The 20,277-nt window shown below is 43.5% G+C and overlaps 1 protein-coding gene across 1 annotated transcript in view; it reads right to left on the minus strand.

Annotated features, from left to right (window-relative positions):
* mtus2a (microtubule associated tumor suppressor candidate 2a) overlaps positions 1–20,277 on the minus strand; it is a 45,414-nt gene that overhangs the window by 21,323 nt on the left and 3,814 nt on the right. The window contains 5 exon segments of the mRNA XM_034607039.1: positions 3,672–3,758; positions 3,761–3,865; positions 3,868–3,921; positions 8,148–8,406; positions 9,858–12,175. Coding sequence (XP_034462930.1) covers positions 3,672–3,758; positions 3,761–3,865; positions 3,868–3,921; positions 8,148–8,406; positions 9,858–11,918 — 2,566 coding nt within the window. The 5' untranslated portion in view covers positions 11,919–12,175.

Genomic DNA, 20,277 nt, shown 5'->3' on the forward strand with positions numbered 1-20,277 from the left:
ATGCATCATTGATCAGAGGTTGACTGAGCTACAACAGTGGGGAGTTCAATCTCCAGGGATCCTCTTCTACACTTTATCAGAGGGCTGCAATCCTTACCCTCCCCATCACTCTATTCCTTAATGATTCCTCCTGTTGGTATCACCCAGAGCCCTAATGGAGTCCGCTTTACTTGCTAATCAATGGGGAAACAAGCGACTAGCCTTTCTTCTCTGGTATTGAAGGAAGTAACGGTTTGCCTGTGTTCCCCGGTGCATCCTCGATGGAAGGATGTGTGAGAACTCATCTGTCAATCTGTCTGCTCTTGCAACTGGGGTTGCGGCGAGAGGAGGCAAAGATCCCAGAGTGAAAGAGGAAAAAACAAGGACTGCAAACATACTTCCTGTCCTTGCACACCTACTGTATGTGCACACATGCACAAATGAAAACAGGTTCAACAGTGTGAGAGCCCCTGGAAATTAGAAACGGTAGATTCTGATGAACTCTCATGACTGCAACTAAATGTTTGGATCTGTGCAGTCACTACAATCATACTGCAATTTTCACAAACTGCTTTGGGCTTTATAAGGATTTTAAATGCAATTATGTTTTGGTGAAATCTCCAATTCAAATCAGAGAAGAGTTTAAAAAATGTCACCCCTATTTTCTGCCTTTTAAATTGCCCCTGGGATAAAAAAAGATAAAAATCAATATGACAACTGAATCCAGGCTGCAGAAAAGACAAAACACAGTACAAGTTCTAATATCAAACGTCCCAAAGACATAGCACATATGCATCAGACGACCCTCTGGTTAAAGCTCAACAAGTGCACCCACACAGAAATAGACAGAGTATAGGACCTACAGTCGAGCGCATTTTAATCCGTAAAGTTCAAACGGAGCGGGGAGTTCCGATGCCTCGCAGCGAAAGGTCACGAGCACCACACAGAGTCAAAAGTGGAAGTAAACGTTCCCGTCCTGCCTTTCTCAAGGTGTCACACACCGCAAACGGCGCATGCAGGGAAATGAACATCAAAGCTTATTAATCTTCTGCCTCTCATGCTCGATTCCAGCTCGGTCTCACTGAGCTCAGAGTGGCAGCGGGGAGAGGAAGAGTCGGCTGCAGGCAACACCATTCAAAACTTCTGCTCTTTCATGCTCTGCTGGCAGGTGTTCCTACGCTCTGTTAGTGCACGTGTGTGTGTGCGTGAACAATATTTATAAAGCCGTCATGTCTACTATGTCTATGCAGTTTTGAGCTACATGTAGGTGATAAATTACCGGCATAATTAAACCGGCATTTTAAACCAGCAGCTGCTTAAACAGACAATACGTTAACAAGCGAGCGATTAGGCCTCTGTTATGTTACGTGTAATTTATCTTCAGGATTTAGTGGACGCACTTGTTCCTGTAACATGAAGAGTCACATTAAGTCTGATTTACGTAGCCGGGGATGAACTTGTGATCTTTGGCCAGACTGATGCAGCAAAGGCTTCTCTCAGGCCTGGATCTCATTTCATTGATTCATGATATTGATATTTGCAGGGTAATTTATTAAGTACAATACAAATGAAGCTCGCTAGAAAGAGAGGGGGGGATTCAATACCATTGTTTATGTTTGTCTCTGACAACAAACCAAAATACAGATGGTGAAATTTAATTAAATAGCTGAAAGCGGCGGGTAGTAGTGTAAGTTTCATGAAAAATAGTTTTTAGCTCTTATAACTATTCTGCTATACACTGATCTTTTTACATTTTGACTTCACAGACTGTAGATGCTGGGGCAAGATCACTTTGAGAAACTGATAGCAGTAGTGCCACAACTTTACAGATATACAGAGAGTTGGGGGTTTCAAGAAAATGGATGTTTCAGAAAATCCAACTTTCTGGAGCTTCAGTGTGGTGAAACTCTTGTCCCAATGTTCAGCTGATTCAGTTCATGCATAAAAATATAAGTAAAAAAATATATAATACGAGAGAGATGAGGAGAAGAGAGCTTTGCATCTCGCTATTGCTGCACATTTCTTTCTATAGCTGTGAGGACACGCATTGACATAATGCAATTCCTAGCCTGTAATGTCAAACCCTAAATCCTTAATGTCTGAAATGTCCTCATAATGATGGTATTAAACCAAAATTGGCCCTCAAAACTATAGAAAGACAAGCACACACACAAACACGCACACATAAATTGTTAATAAAGACTGGTGTCCTACTGTTTTTTACCCAAACATGGAACAAAATCATAGGAAAGAAATCGGAGATAAAAAAGAATGATAAACTCAACACCAATGCCTTATGTCAAGCTTTTAAAAACTGACAACCTCCGTATTCACACTTTCTTTCAATTATCAGGTTCTTCTCCAGATACCTCAGGGACTCCTCTTTTCCCTGCTTCAAGGCAGATGAAGAGGTGCCTCCCCCACATTACTCCCAGAGTGTGTTCTCATATTCAACCAATTGGAGAGAGAGAGAGAAAAAGAAGGACAAAAAAAAGTATAAAGTACAAAAGGAGGGAATGGAGTGATGACATAACAGGGGGGGCTGACGTGCGTGAGAGTGCAGATGCTGTACGTCATCTGTAACTGGGAGAGGAAGAGCAAGTGTTCCCTATGTAGGTCACATTACAAACACACACACACACACACACACCGACCACAAATTCAGCCAACTACCCAACCAGCCTGAGAGGCAGCACTGAAATCACAACATGCATGTGCACGTGCAGCTGACTGTGAACATAAAAACTATTTCCCCACAGTTCAGTCAGCAAACTGATCTCTCCACGGAGAACACTGCCTGAACGTGCAGCACAGACCCAGTTACGGGGCTGTTAAATTACTGATGAATCCTAGGACTGACATGTTGTGCTCTGTTATTTTTACATACATTCATAGATACATAAAAGCTGAGCTGTCAAATGGGGATATTTAATGACTCAAAGTACATTTTTCAGTATGGGGATCAATGAAATATCACTGTTTCTGGGGTAAACTGTTCTTGTAACTTTTCTAAAGTCAAGTCATCTAGTTGTCTTGTAATAACACACCAGCTCTGCTACATGCATGAAAAATCATCCTGGAACAAATTAATTAGTGAAAATATGACAATGTTCTGACCTCTAGTATAATAATATGCTAATGATTTTAATTGACTAATATTCGGGCATCTTATTGGGTCGATCATGTGAGACGAATGCACAAACAAAGGAATACTGAACGTTAGATGATTGAAAGAAATAAAAATACCCCTCTAATAAAAAATACACATTTATACTGTATATAGCTGCATACTCTCTATATGTGCTTTATAAAACTGCAGCTTTGTTTCTAATTGTATGCAGCTTGTGTATTAAAATACAGATTAGAGAATACATTGTTAGTGAGGCGGAGCTCAGGAAGAGAAAGCAGACTGCACCATAATGAATGTGGGGGGGGGGGGGGGGGCTGTTTATGCAAATTACATCCATGAGGGGAATACATAGAAGGAGGCATAAAAACAGTACGGTGATAATAACAGTGGTACTCATGATGATGATAAAGTGGGTGTTTTGGAATGAGCCATTAAGCTAACTGATAAATACCAGTATGTTATGAAAGGACAAAACCACACGATGCAGCAAAAACTTAAACACCCAGCAGGGATCAGCTCTCACATTGGCCTGCGTCTACAGATTTGTAATGAGCGCACTCACGGTGAGCTGTCCTGCAGGGGTCACTCTGCGAGCTGTCGGCGGAGGTGGGCGAGGAGACGGACGACACGCTGGAGCTCCTGACGAACCGAACGCTGCCAGGCGGCCCGCGGGGTGACGGCTGGAGCTGAAGCCCGGCGGGCGCAGGCCCGACTGACTCACTTTGGGCAGCAGGGATCTGATGGCGGCGGACTGGGGCTGGCTGCGGCCATCGCTGGAGCCGGAGGGGAAGTATGTTGGGTGAACACCTCATCTGTTAGAAAAGCACAAAATGAAGAATTATGTTGAGTCTTTCTTTAATTAGTGCAGTGGCCATTCTAAACGTGCCTGTTTGGGATGGGATGTTTGCTTGGCCTGTGGTGATGCTCTAGAGAATGAATTATTCATAATTCTCCTCAAATCATCCTCAAACCTTTTATTGGTTTGTGTGCTGGACATTGTGTGTGCAGAGCTTTTTATAAACGGTCTATGGGGCAAAGTGAAGTTAGAAAACTTTTTGTTCATCCTACCTGGTTTATCTGCAGTGATTTCACAGTCAATATTTGTCATAGAATGAAACAGAATTTGTTTTCTTACTATCTACGTGTGTGGTTTATATACAAGTTTGAATGATTGACTGGTGTTATTTTTCCATACATTACACATCGGCGATCTCAGATCCATCTCACAATCTTCACACCCCAGTGGACAATTTTTCAAAATAAAAGCTCCATCATTCAAACAGGAAGTGGGTCTATAATCATTGTTGCCATGACGGAAATCAACACCTGTATCTGATTCTCACTTCGATATGGTGAAATAAAATGAATCAGATTATCAAAATGATGTAGCTGCGATTTTGACAACTGGGTCAAATCGCCCCAGTTGCCGACCCCTGTGGTTGTGAACGAGAGGACGTAGAAGAAGACATGTTCAACCTGGTCCACAGACTGAAGGCACACTGCTCTGTACCCAGTGACTGCTACAAATGTATTATTTATAGCTCATCATCCCCTGCATTTAATCTTAATTGGTAATTAGCATTTATGCTTCTTTCCTCCCTGCATCATGTGTGTGCTCAACAGACAGAAGTATAGACAGCAAGATTTTGTGTGTGTGTGTGTGTGTCTTTGTGTGTGTGTTTGAGTGACAATTGTAAACTCATTAACCACCGCTGACAGCAAAATAAATGGAGGAGATTAAGCATGATGTTTGTTCCCCCTCGTCGTTCATCATTCTGTGTTGATGAAGCTCTCACCAGGAAGTCGTCTGTGTTATGTCTCCGGCTTATACAGCGAGCAAATACTTTAACCATATACACAACAACATGCTAATAGCTGCTGGTGGCTCTGGCCGTGCCTGCAGACTGGGCTGGTGGCCAGCGGTTTCTCTAATGCTGTAAACACTGTTATGACTGTCACAATTTAGGAGGTAGGCCATTTATCTCTCCAGTACATACATTATGTTTGCTTGTATTCATAGTTTATAACATTATCAGTAATGCTATTATTCATTATTCCTTGTAACTGCAGGGGTTACAGTGAATCGGACAGCAGTTACCCAAATATCCTAAAAGCTGTGGTGGGAGATGCAGGTTTTTCCAGATGTTAAAACACAAAAGAAAAAGCTAAAACGAGAGTTGGATTAAGCGAGTGAAGACAAAATGAAGAAGAGAGAAAACATCTTTAGGAGGAGACAGAAAAAGACAGGGAATCAAAGAGAGGATAAAAAAGTAATCACAGCTCCACGGTGGTGGCTTTTGTTAGTGAGCAATGGGGAGAAATCCTCCCTCTCGGTAATCTATGATTTCCAACAGCAAAACAGATGAAATGTGCAGGCATGAGCGACCATGGCACACACACACACACACACACATACACACACATGTACACACACACACATTGGGCAAAACCCCCAGGCCTTGGAATAGAAGCCCCATTTTGGCTGCCCCAGCTCGCAGTAAAGGGTCTAGATCCTGCCGAAGAAGAGCATTATCCCCTGCTGGTCGCAAAGATAACGTGGGCAGCCCCCCCGCCCGCTCCTCTCCACAGAGCTCTACAGGACAAGAGAGACGGTTGGTGGAGGAGAGACACAAAATAGGATGCCCCTCTTGAGTGAGAAGGTCAGGATCATTAAAGATAAATGCCCAGATTTCCCTCCTGCAACCCCTCCACTCCAATCAAGCCCTCTAAGAGACGAGGGAGATAAGTGAGGGGGACAAAAAACCACTTTAGATTGGATATCAAGGACCATCGCTCCTGTTCAATGAGAACACACATTATTCTGAACGACCTAAAAGGAAAAGCTTGAAAAATAACATTTTCCTTTGTTTACTATCATTTTTTTCACTTTTATTCATTCGTTTGTTCGTTCCTTCCATCCATCCTTCCCTGTTTTTTGTGTTGGTTCGTTGATTCATTAATTTGTTTCTTCCTTCCATCCGCTCTTCCCTTCTGTTCCTTCCTTCCCTCCCTGTCATTTTCTTTCGTTCCCTCCTTCCTTCCTTCCTTGTCATCTTCGTTGTCATTTTCTTTCGTTCGTTTGTTCCTTCCTTCTATGTCATTTTCGTTGTCATTTTCTTTTGTTTGTTTGTTTGTTCCTTCCTTCCTTCCTTCCTTCCTTCCTTCCTTCCTTCCTTCCTTCCTTCCTTCCTTCCTTTCCTGTCATTTTCGTTGTCATTTTCTTTAGTTCCTTCCTTCCTTCCTTCCTTCCTTCCTTCCTTCCTTCCATGCTCCCTCCCTCTCTTTCTAATTCCACAAATCCCACCTGCAAACACAGCCGGCCTGATAAAGTGGTTCTCCAAAGGAACAAAAATAGGACTAAGATTCATGCAAATCAGAATTTAGGACACACACTATAAATCATAAAAGCCTGCAGGATGTTTTCCTGGGCTTGCAGTTTCTCCCTCCAGCCACACAACAGATTTGAATAAAATAAATTTACTTTGCCCTCAGGTCGGAAACACTACCTCCAGTTTCTCAACAACAAAACAGGAAGACACCAAATCCATCCACTGGCTCTCACTGAAAGAAAGACCCAAACTTGAGGTGAATTATGTAAATACGGCTCAGAAAAGTCAATGGGACGGAGAGCCGGGATAAGCACTATAATGACCGACCGATTTTAATTACAACCCAAGGTGAGTTGCAACAACCTGCACAGATTTCCTCCGCAAAGCGTTAAATTGCATGTTATTAAATGTGATACTTGGGTGCACCGCAATCTCTGCAGCTCGACCGGAGCGAATCGCGGCGCTCGGCTGCTGTGAGGGAGGGAGGGTGAGCGCCTCCACATGCAGAAGTACAGCTTCAACACAAATGTCCAGTGGTTTGATCCTCATTAGAGTTTAGAGCCTGCTGCATAATTACACAAGTCGAGTAATTTGTATCAGGTATACTATAGCTATATAGTACCTTTAGAGTAATGTACAAATATAAAAATGGATAGATTATAATTCACAAAAGGCTTAAATGTTGTAGTTTACAGTGATGGAGAGAAGAAAAGAAAAGAAAACAAGGTTAGAGGTCAGATCTCTCCAGAACATGGGTGAAAGAACAATGAGAACAAAAAAGGCAAAAGGAACTCCATCAATTATGATCCTACACACAATGACTGATACACATAATGCTGACCAATATATTCAATATATTTGCACTGGTGTTTATACATGCAGTGCGTGTGAGCCAGGGTGCAACAGTGATGAGAGATGTTTCAGGCAGAAAAATACTGTTATTTAACCGTTAATTGCTCTGCACTTCAAAGCCTGTGTTCCCCAGAGGGCCGAGCAGCAGCACCGAGACACCATACATCTGTATTAATAGGGATTATGATAAGGATGCCTGGCACATCATAAGACTGTGCCGATCAATTCTATACGTGCAGCTTTGGGTTGTGTGTGAATGAATGTACATATGTATTTTCACTGTGTGTCCAGGTTATCACACTCAGGGAAAGAGCAGATCAAATATGCATGTAAGTGATAAATGCTGCAGCTTTCCACCAGAGTGCCGAGCGATGAACAAATTTCATACTCCGATATTCCGGCGACGATCGTGAGCTGTAATGCAAATCTCACTTCGGCAGTCAGAGGTGCTATCGGAGACATCTGAATTAGAAATTTGCTGCATGAAGAAAGAGAGTGAGCAAGCTTAGTTATTTATTTTGTTTTGTAGATGGAAGCCTCCCGGAGCAGTATCACTCCCCTCAGTATTTCTTTAAACCTTCCAATAACATCAGCCAAAATTAATCTCAGAGAATGCATTTTAATGAGCTGCCTTCATCTCAGGCCAATTTTAGGAAGAAGAAAAAAGTCCCACAACCCCTCGTTGCTGCAAAGGAGACGAAAGATAAGGTAGCTCTCTAGTGTGTCAAATTTTGGGTTGCTGGAATAAACTCGGATGCGTACTGTAGCTCCACAGAGACGGCCTCCATCTGGCATTGCAGCTGTTTTCTGTGAGGGAAACCAAAAAAAAACATGCTGCGAGGGAAGGTTTCATGTACCTGTGTTATCTTGGCTTCTCTGACTAGTTGCCGGGATGACAGGTTGGACTGGCTGGCTGAAAACCAGTGCCGACCTCTGCCCTTGAACAGGTCCTCTGCCCTTGGCTGCACACGTAGCCGCCCTGTTGACAGCTCCCAGGCCGAGACGCAGACCTCGGCCAGAGCGCAGGAGACTGCAACTGCCTCCGGCCTGAGGGGCTGTCCGCGGCTGCAGCGTGTCCTCAACAGAACTCCCTTTGAAACTGGCAGATCGTCCCACCTAGAAGTCATGCAATTGACCAACAATACTATTAAATACTTATCTTGTAACCTATTTAGAGATCTCTGGCATAAACATCATTTTGTGCACTTGCGTCACGTTTGTATATCGTCCTTACAGTAAAGGAAATAAGCTAGTGTGTTTACTGATTTACATCTTCCTGCCAACACATGATTACTTTTGTGTATTTTGCCTGTGGACACAATGAGAAACAAAGCTTTGATGCACCATGTCATCTAATAGCAGATGCCATAATTATATTCTACAGCTTTGAATGTATCCACAGACATGGACTCAAATCTCTGTAATCAAAAATTCAGTTTTAACAAAACCAATGATTCAAATATGATCTGACTGATCATGTTCAACAGACGATTTCTGATAACAAGAATTTCTACATTTTGCAGGAGAGCAGAGTGCTACACATCTGGTTGTATCTGCCGCGAGTAGCGTGTTTAACATCACCAGCATCATTTTAGAGTAAGTGAAATCTCTTAATGGAATTGCTCAATGTATGGGACTCTCATGCAGTGTTATATGAAGCCTTGAGAATTGCCATGTCCCTGTGGGCTTTGTACTTGAGCATGCATTAACTATTTATTTCCACATGTTGGTGCTTGATGCTGTATGAATATGAATTCCCAATAAAGCTATTTAATCAGAATCAATAAGGAACGACTTAAAAGCAATAAAGCTCTTGTGAGAGTGGGGATAAAATGCAGAATATCTGTGATGAATTATACATAGTTTACTGTGGGATAGAATATGGAATATGGAAACTAGCTGGGGACATTGATATGTGGAGTCAAGAAAAATGATCTGAAGTTTGTCTTTGGACTTCATATTCGTGTGGTGTGAGAATAATCGGGAAACTGGACCTCAAAGAACAAAAGAATGCAGCATTAATGTTCATAACATACTGCAAATCATACAGTTATTATCTGCTGCTAATTAATACAACAATCATAATTCAAATTCCATCGCTGCTCCCTTTTCGCCGTCTGTATGAATGAACAGTGGATTATAGAGTCTAACTGATTTATTGGCTGGACGATAAAAGGTGCCCATATGTGCCTTTCACAGACATGTTGATATCAGCAATTATGTTGTCGATATGAAAACCTTCATTTTACAGAATAAACAATGCAGGAATTTTATTTTAAAACATTTATTGTCTAAATTCAAGTTATATATAATTAGTTGGATTTGTGTTTTAGTTTAAACTAAGCCTCAATTACATTGCTTTACCACTGCCAATTCTTGAAAACACGTTGGTCCATTTATTGGAATCTGAATTTTTTTCTACTCCTAAATATTGATCACAGCATTGGCCACCAAAAAATTTGTCGGACTCAATCGCCAAAACAAAAAAATCCTTTAAATAAGAATGAGCAACTAGCCAAACTACAACAGACAAAGTACTGTCAGAGTACAAAGTACAAATTACTCACCTCTGATGGTGCCCCATAGAAGTTGTTTGCTTTACAGCCCAGTTTGGGGGGTGCCGTGTGGCTGTGCGGGTGCACATGCGGAGTGGCATGTGTGTGTGCAGGGGGGACCGTGTTTGCATGTCCAGGGGGCCTGATACTCCGGCTCAGCACACCTGGTGGGAACATATTTGTCTGCATGTCTTGCCGGTACTTGTCATACAGCGGATTGGAGGCCATAAGCACTGGGGCTGCTCTGGGTTCTGTGTCAGGCTTGGAGGGGTCTTTAGCGTTGTCTTTGAAGGGATTGGGTGTTTGGCCGTGTGAGTATGTCGAGAGCCTGGATGGTAGAGAGGATACCTGATACGGTCCGTCTGCAGCTTGGGGCTTGAACTGAGGATTTTTTCGGACATAGGTGATAATTTTAGGGCGAACTCCTTTCGGCTTAAGTTTTGGTGATGGGGAGCTCTCTCTGGGGCTGGGGTTGTAGTTAGAGTGGGGGGAGCTTTGCTGGTTGTTAAGAGGCGCTTTGGGGATTCCGCTTGTGCTTATATTAGTTTTGACTGGTGCTCTCAGGCAACTGTTGCCATAGCCCTGAGCTGGCGTCGGTACAGCAGGGTTGCATCCTGACGGGATATGTCTAATCACTCCAGAGACATTCCTGGAAACATGGTATATAGAGGGTTGCCTGCGTGGTGAGCCCTGGGGTGTCCTCAGAGGAGAGTGAGGAGGGGTTGATGACCTGGATTCCATCCCTGTTCTGTTAGGACTGGAGCAATTCCTTCTGTATGTGAATTGAGTCTCTGGTCTCTTCTCTAAGGTGGAAGGGTTGGGAGGACTGGAACTAAGCCGTGTTGCTGCAACTGGTGTTCTTTCTACGGGCACTTCCTCCCTCTGGGCTGCCTGGTTGGGCTGCCTGGACTGGGAGAATAGAGATGTGTGATAGAGATGGGAGAAATCTGAGGGTTCACGTAAAGATGTTTTTGTAAACGTTGTGTTCGACCCATTACTGTATGAATCTGGAGTGTGGCTGGGAGAACTGGGTTGCCCTGTGTAATCTCGATATGAATTGGGCTCTGCTAAGCTCCTCGCTCTCCCCATCTCGGTCTGACAGAGAGGTCTGACAAGCTGCTGCCGTCGTGGTGGAAGAACCCTCTCATCAAATCCAGCCCTCCTCCTTTGGCCCAGCCCCACGTTAGAGGACAATCCATTACTGTGATGGCTTCCCTCCCTCTGTCTCTGATCCTGGCTGCAGAACTGAGGACAGTCGTATATCTCCTGAGGATGCAATGATGCCGAGTTCTGGTTGGCATCTGCAGGGACTGCCCTTCTCCTGGTGTGGGCTGAGGTAGCATTGTTGACATTTGGGTAAGGGTGGGTCTTGGGGTGGGACAGAGAGATAGGAGATGGCGCTTCTCCGGTACAGTCCAGAGCACTCGACAAGCTCCCGCTGAGGCCGATGGCCGACAAACTGGACACAAACACATTTGTCTCAGACTTGGACTCCTTCAGACCTCCCTTCCCCCTCCCTGTTGAGCCTGCTACGCATGTGTCTAACTCTTCAGTACTATGACAGGCAATCCTTTTCTGCCCCCCTTTGTCCCTCTGCATTCTCCTCTCCACTTTGTTGCTGTCATTGTCATTTCTCCTCATGCCGACTGAAGTGGAACTGGCAGTTGAACTGGAGGATATGGACATTGGACCCTCATCTCGTCCATCCCTCAGACTTCCTCCATCGTCCTCCTCCTCGTTCTCCTCCTCGTGATCCCTCTTTCCCAAGAACGTATGTATCTCCTTACACTCTACAAGCTCAAACTCTCTGAGGTCAGGCTCCAGGCATTGCTGCTCGGAGCCCCAGATCACCAACTTGTCAGGGGACTCTTTCTGAGACACCAAAGGAGGAATTGAAGTTGTGCCATATCTCGTGTCCTTTGTAAGTCTCCTTCCTCCTAGATCAACTATAGAAGATAAACGATTGGCATTATCGTCCCCAGACTGGGGGAACTGGATCTGGGTTTTGTTTCCGATCTTATCTCCTCTGTCCACACTGACCCTCAGGCCCTGAAAACTTGTTGGGATGCTCATGCTGGACCGATTCTTTTGACTTGTTCACAATAGACACCTGCAGGTTGCTTGGGCCATTAATGGAGATACAAATATTTCTATTGCAGGCCTCTCCTCTACAGGGTCTGCGTGACGATGGCCCCTCAGTTGAGTGTTCCAGGGACGAAATGTCATCTCATGAAATCTTTTCCACCTCAACACCCTGCTTACTTTGTGTTTACAGTGTGTAAACAAAGCCGTCTCTGATAGCTCTTCAGGGAGATGGTGGTTTGTTCGATCTGAAATAAAAATGACAAAAGAAACTGTAAGCAAGAGCAACTCATATGCCTGAATTACAGCCACTTCTGTAGAAGCCATTCAGCTTTAAGAGCCAATTTAGCTGCTTTATATTTAGTCTGGTCTGTGTTGCAGCAATTTCGGACATTAGCAGTATATAGCTTACAGTCTTTTGAGACTAAATCAATATCAATGGATGGTCATTTGAAACGAAATGGAGCAGGATTTCCATGAGACAAAAACACACAAGAGCCACGACTGGATCGTGTTTCCACTCTAAATGCATTTTTTTGATTTGCATTTTATACAAGCAACTGCTGAATAAAAAACATTATTAGAGTAGTGCAATACCAACAATAGTAATTAAATGAGCAAATGGTGCAAGAAGAAAAGAGGTAAGTGACAAGAGAGGAGAGGACTGTTTGGATGTAAGTGAAGGAATCTCCATGGGAATGGCTGATGATGACAGGGAGGAAGAGAGGGAAGGGTGTGAAGTGTTTTGCAATGAGCTTTTTCCTCTAGGGACATTGGAATGTAGAATCCAAGATGAAGATAAGATTAAAACATCAGCAATAACAGTATGTTTCAAACATTTTAGCTTTACAGCGTAACACAGGCAGACAGTTTGCTCGAGTGTGTGTATGTATCCAACATGAAAAACCTTAATAATTATACGTGGGTGTTGTTATAGGTGAGGAGTAGAAACACCAGCTCTGGAGGGAGAAATCCATACTGTATGTCTAATCACTGCAGGGGAGTAAACACTCCTCTCTCTCAACAGGCCCTCTCCAACAGGCCATATGGCTGCTTAAGCCAAAGCCACGATTTGATCACACACAGCAGAAACACGCTGTTTCATTGGAAAGCGACATTCTGCAGGATGCACAGGAAAACCAAGCTTCAGATCGCTCCGAGTACATGACACCATCTCAACTGGGTGCATGTGGTGCTACTGACACACTGGGTTGATCGTATCCACAGCTACACATTTGTAATAAAATAAATCCACTCTGTCTCACCACGATCATTACATGGGTTCAATTTGGTTTATGGTTACACACAATCACGTTGTCATGTTGTTTCAAACACAGACTATTTGTTCGTTTTATTGTGACATTTTTGACACTTTGTTGTATTCTAAATGAGGAAGGCACATTTGATTCACACTGTTTTGTCCTTATTAGACATTTCTTTGTCTTGAGTTTCTTTGTCCTGCAGCTTCAGTCCCTCTTCCTGGTTTGGCCAAAAGAGATGGCGGGGGGTGGAGCCTGTTTAAATACACACGGCCAGTAATTGGACAAGACCAATTGTTGCATCGGCATGGGGGGGGATGGGGTTTCTTTGTATCAAGACACCCCACTGTTGTCTATTTTGTTTCCCTTCATCGTTTCCAGCCAGCTTATGTCTCCATCATTTGTGAGCGTAAATGTAATGTTTTGTCAGAGTATAGTTCTGACTGATCCCTTTTAATGGGATCCCCAGTTTTCTATTTAATTTGCTTATTTTTCGTTCTTGAAATCCTGTGCATGCTGCTTGGTCCCTGACACACATGTAAATTCAACAGATGAGCAGATGACATGGAAGGCAAATGTCTGAGAGGTTGTGTTGCGCCATGTTTGTGCTGCAGGACACTTTAATCAGAGCAGTGTAAAGTTTAAGTTGCTCTCAGACAAAAGAATTCCATTTACTTTTCAAATTTCAATCCCTCCATAATGTGTAAAAGCGCCATTAGGACTCCTCCTTCTGTCTTAAACAACATGCATTAAAACCAAATCAAGCTTCAATTTTCTGAGCAAGCAAACATTTTCTATCACAGTGGTCAGGTTGGTGTAAACAGTGAATATTGTATGTTTTAAATAAACTGGTCATTATGTAGTCAAATATGTGTCTCCTAACCATCACACTGAATATTTGAGTAGTTTCCACTGTTCAAATATAACCTGCCCTCTAATTAAACGTGCAGCGGGGGAGTTTATTCTCATTAGCAGGTGCCTGCTCCGTGTGTCCTCTGGCAGTGATACCAGTGAACTCTGAGACGCACAAAGACGGCAGCTTCCACTGCCTGTGGCTCATCTGATGCTGCTGGTGTAGAGCTAGTTTGTCCAAATGTACCAGAAGGGGGTGGGGGGGCACTCAAGGATACGATTAGCATTCCTGAATGTCAGCCTAAATATATTTTGGAGACATTATCATAGTTTCCTGAAAAGAATAGGAGAACTCTGAGCTGAATACTAAAAAAAGGTTATTTCATTAAATGACAACGATAATCAAATCCAAATATTAATACTTTTATCATATATTCAGATCCTGAGTAAAATATAAAGTTATTTACTATCCATCTACCAATTCCAGAAATCTCAGTCTCTCTGTCTGTATGTGGAAGTCATATCTCGAGAACCGTTCACCTTATCGGCTTCAAACTTACACACGATACGTTGATATCAATAAAATTAGAATGAACCTGTGACCATCGACGTAAGTGACACCTGATTCTCCAGTTCGGGGCTCTGCGTACTGAGTCGAGCTTCGAACGAGCTTTGGATAAACACATGTGAACAGCTCTTTGTGCAGCAGCGGTGGTGCAGCTTCAGGGCTCTGCAGACTGAATCCTGTTGTGCAACCGGCACTATCAATCAATCAATCAATCAAATTTTATTTGTATAGCCCATACTCACAAATCACAATTTGTCTCATAGGGCTTTAACAAGGTGTGACATCCTCTGCCCTTAACCCTCAACAAGAGTAAGGAAAAACTACAAAAAAAAACGTTTAACAGGGTAAAAAGAAGGTAGAAACCTCAGAGAGAGCCACATGTGAGGGATCCCTCTCCCAGGACGGACAGAAGTGCAATAGATGTCAAGTGTAAAGGAGAACATCAGCAAGATAAAGGTATTTGCAGCACTACCACAGAACAAGCAAACAGCCCATTCCTAGCATGTATGTGTAGAATAGCCACTGCCCTAGTACTGCTCAGATTGTGCTTTGGATCCAGATTGTAGAGAGCGATGGGGACGACTCATTGTGGTATACAAACAAGATGTAGAATAAACCACACATCATCGGCTGCACTCTGCCTTTGTGTGCACTGCTAATATTTACACTGAATTGGTTCACACAATCAGATAACTAGCTAATTACAAAACACATTTCAGAGAGGTGGGGGAAGGGGAGGGACGGGAACCAGAGGGAAAGAGACAGAGAGTGAATATTAGAGAGTGAGAGAATTGTCTGCGAGGACATGGTGGCAGATCGATTACGGCACTGATGTAGTGCCGGAGCTTGTGCTGATGGCAGCAGTCTGCGGGAGGCTGAGCGCTGAGCTCCGTCACAGTGGCTGAACCACAATGAGCGCAGCATCGCCCCATGGTGAGAGGTGGACAAAACCAATCTGGCAAAAGGCCGGACGTAAGAAGATACAGAGCTCAAGAGCTGTTTGAGGAAAAAGCCTCACTGTGAGGAAAACAACTATGAAAAATTAGGTGCATCCTCAGGAGACATGTGCTTAGGAAAAAAGAAAACCTCTGCTCCATTGAGTACAGAGGAGAACATGTGAGAGAGGGGATGGATGAAGATGTGTTGGTGAGGAGCTGAGTTCATGTTTCCTTTGACTGAAGTATGTATTGTGCAATTGTGCAATTACATAACAAATGTAGAAAAATATATTTGATGGGGAGGAAACCCTGCAAATAATTACACAGGGATCACGTTTGTTTTCACGAGATGGATTGAAAGGTGTACAAAGCAAATACCATAGTTCATTCACATTCTTTAAAATAACAAATGGTAAAAAGACGATATTTATGTTGTATTCTTCCAGTCTTATTGACCGCTCAGTGCTTTACATTACAATTGACATTTACCCATTCACGCACATACAGACTATATGCCAGACTTCTTCTATCACACAGCATTCATATACTGTCGGCACAGCTGTCAGGGGCTATTTGGGGCTCAGTATCTTGCCCAAGGACACTTGGGAAGGCACACTGGAGGAGTTTAGGATTAAACCACCGACCCACTGGTATATTACTGCTAATTTTTACTTTTTTTATGGAATTCAGGTCTTTTCCAAGAGAGGACAAGATCAGTATTATTCCTGCATATATTCATGTTGAGGTTATCAGGGCCGGAATATCTAATGATGCAGGCTTTGTTTCAGCGACCCATCACTTGAGGGAACGACTCAGTCTGAACTCCTCTGGGAAAACACCAGGAGGCAAAACCTGAGAAGATTTTTCAACAGTCCTGTTCCAGTTGTCATGGCAATGCCATATCCCTGGGAAATGGAGAATATACAGTACGTGTTGACCCCTGCATCTTTCATCAGGGGAAAAAGGTCAGCGTTAGAAAGACAGAGTGTAGTCTGAAGGTCAGCTTCATGCTTTTACTCTGACAGCTCATGCATACATTCTGCTGTGCATTTCACATCTGAGCTCACGAAGATGCACATGTATAAAGATACATGTGGCCGACAGACCACGCAATGCACACACGCAGTTCTAGAAAAAGTGTAGTCGGGGCAGATTTTAACCTGGGGGGATAGGGGGGTGTGGACCCCCCCCCCATTTTGGGAATAACAGACAGTTGTCGCCTTCATTATCTAACCAACTATATAGTTTTAAATAGTAGGCTTTAATATGCATGAAAAGCACTTGTGCTAATTATAGACTCAAAAATAAGCGTTTTTTTAAGTTTTGAAAGATCAGGTGCGTCAGGTGCAAAAAAAGTGAAAAAAATGAATAAATGTGTTTATTGTTGCCCCCCCCCCCCAACAATGAGATGAAATATCTGTCCCTGAGCGGAGTGAAAGACAAGTCTTCACTCCCCACCAGACACACGACTCATACCGGGGCAATCACATCCCTGCGAGTGGGTAGATGGCAAATTGCTGAAATGATGAGAGCATGGAGCCGGATGAGACGACATCAGAATAGTCATCAAATCCTGTCAAGGACTTGGTTTTGTGGTTTGCACCGAGCTGCTAACCGATCGTAAAAGCTCTTCTCTGAAGGATGCGGAAATGAGGGGGAAAAATGTGCGTAGAACTGTAAAACAGAGAGAGGCCTTCTCCATCCTTCTGTGTTTCTCTTATTGTCAGCAGGAATCTGTTTGTGTGGGAAGTGATGAGACTTGCAGATGCTGGACGCAGAGAGAAAGGGATTTGTCGCAGGAGGACTGAAGCTTTCTAATTAGCCTGATGCTGGGGAACACAGCCTCTATAGCACAAGCGAGTCCTATAGAGATTTCTGAAGTGACTCGGTGATATAAGTCTAATAGAGCAGAATGATTTTTAATTATTGAGACTCCTTTACCATAATATACTGCTAATGAGGGCTAAATTGCTCCCAATGAGGAAGCTGGGATCATATATTTCCATAAGAGGTATCCATGCTTCCCTCTTAGGGCTCATATTAAAGTTATGAGGAGGAGATGGGGTCAGAGAAGGGGGAGGGTTTGTATTTTTCCCACTCCAGAGTCCTTCTCCCCTTCTTCCTTACGAGGTTAAGTTTAACATATTTTAAAAAATCGAATAGTTTATGCCACAGAAACGATGTCTTTGATTTAATATTTAACGCTGAGCTGTTTGAAATCACCCCCCAATAGTATTTTCAGGCACAAAGTCAAGGGGAGGGTCCACAGAAAATATTTATAACACTGGTGGGTCTTGATTTCAACAAATATAAAAATTTAATATAAGTATCACACAGTTTAAAGAGACAGGGATGCACAGTTGCCATGATGGGGGGGGGGGGGGGGGGGGGGGGGGGGGGGGGTTGTGAATCTTATTATCATCCGCTGGCTCATGTGTTGTACAGAATTTTATTGCCAAGAAAAGAAATGCTAATTCAAAAGAAACTGCCACAGAGCTCACAGCTTTACATTTCTAGCAACATATGTAAACATGTGACAGCACAAAGACGCTCACCTGCACAGACACACACACACACACACACAGACACATCAACACATGCCGTCCCTCAGCGGCTTTGTTGTCGATCCAGCTGCACATGTGGCTATTACAGATGCCATTTGTCTTTGGCACTCTGGTTTTGCTCCTCTCCTCCCCCACAGAAGAGCAGACAGGTTTTATAGCTCCGTGGTCCCTGGGGAACCCAAACAACACACACACACACACACACACACACACACACACACACACACACACACACACACACACACACACACACACACACACACACACACACAGGTTCCCCCATCTCACCTTCCTCCACACATTTCTCCACAGATGTGAATTCCCACACGCTGAAGTGGAAGCACAAGCGACGGCGGTAACGCAAATGGACAGAACGCCAACGTGTGCATAACAATCTATGATTCCTGAGTGTTGCCATATAACATAATTAGGTTTAGCGCAGGATTTACATTAAAATGAAGCGTAGCAGTTATCCTCAAAGATGAAAAATCCATTCCTCTAATACAGAACATACTGTGTCTTAGCATGCATGTAATTAATCTCTCATGACTCCATCCTTGCACGTCCTTGTACACTTTTCCCAGGGCTGGATTGTGGCAGAAATGTGTGAACTTGTGATCTACTCCCTGCAGACATGTGAATGCATTTCAGACTTTTTGCATATTCAAAAATAAACTGCAAACATCCCCCCCCCCAAAAAAAGGATACAGTACTTTTTTATTCTGTTCACATACAATGATCCAGCAGGATGAAGCTTAGAGAGAAAGTCTCTTCAGAGAAAAAAAAAGCTAAGCCTCTAGTCATCCTCCCCTTCTCCTCCCCTCTCTGTTAGCAACACAACACAGACAGAAATACAGTGAAATAAGCCTAATGCTCCATTTTTCGCAGGAGACACAATGAGCACCCTGTAGACACAAATTCACAAGTGATGATTCACCAAACTGTTCCTTAGTGTTTGTATGTGTGAACCGAGCAATAACTCCCTGTGCACACCAGAGAGCACGCTGTCTCACAGAACGATGGAGGAGAAGAGAGAAAGATCCAGAAATAGTATCCTTCACTTTGTCGGTTGTTGATCTGCACTGATTTTATGCATCAAAAAACAACAACAGACCAGGTCCTGCTCGCAATTTTATTCAATTAGCCTTTTCTTTTCGGTGTTTTCCCAACTGTTTCCTTCCTTTTTTCAGGAAATAAAAATCATTTCGTGCCGGTCTTTGTCCCATCCTCCTCTTCCTCCCTTCATTCTCACCTCAATAACACAGAGTTAATGAGGGTTGGGTGAGGTGATCAATCCCATTTGCATCCTTATAGAAGACACACCAGCACAGCAGACTACATCTGCCCAAATAATCTCTTCTTCTCTCCCCCCTCTGCCTCCATCTTTCCTTCTCTCACTCCCACATACACACAGTCGGATGCCTCTCAGGGGGACTCATACTCTGTATCAGGGGGGAACTGTAACAGGATTTCGGCTGGATCTCGGGTCAGGGTGGGTGGTCACACCAAACTGAATAAGAGGGATGAGGAAATCAGATCATCTGCAATAAAAGCTGATTTATTTCCTTATTTGCGCACAGGCAGGCACTGTTTGAAATCGCCGGATAATCGCAATATGCCAATAATGGGATTTATCTGTCGAAGCAAAATGAAAAATGGCCAATGCACTCACACACACACAGACACACACACACGCACATGCACGTCCATCTATCAACACATGGTTACACACAAGCCTCGTGTCTCTGTTGCAGCTGAAATGATGACATACTGCGCTAAGATAAGGAAACGGACGATCACTAAAACATCCACAAACACCCCCATGTATTAAACCCAAGCTTTGACCATGCATGCACCTATATACCCATGTACATGCAAAGTTACATGCAAAGAAAGATAAGTACCAGCCACACACACACAACTACAGTGACTATCGCGGGAGCAGAGACAAAGAGAAAAGGGGAATGTGGCCGCAAACTTGAGGTCTGTTGCACAAAACACTTAATGATGCAATTTACCGTCTAGAATCTAGACTCTAGATAATTGTAAGCACAGGGACTGAATCTCCACTAAATCAGACATGGCCCTGCTTCCCTGTCTGGTTGGGCTCTGCTGTGCCGCCTGTGAGGATGGATCGTAGGTGAGGTGGTCGGAGGGGGGACAAGTGTG

Source organism: Hippoglossus hippoglossus, chromosome 14 (assembly GCF_009819705.1).
Source record: "Hippoglossus hippoglossus isolate fHipHip1 chromosome 14, fHipHip1.pri, whole genome shotgun sequence".
Lineage (NCBI taxonomy): Eukaryota > Metazoa > Chordata > Actinopteri > Pleuronectiformes > Pleuronectidae > Hippoglossus > Hippoglossus hippoglossus.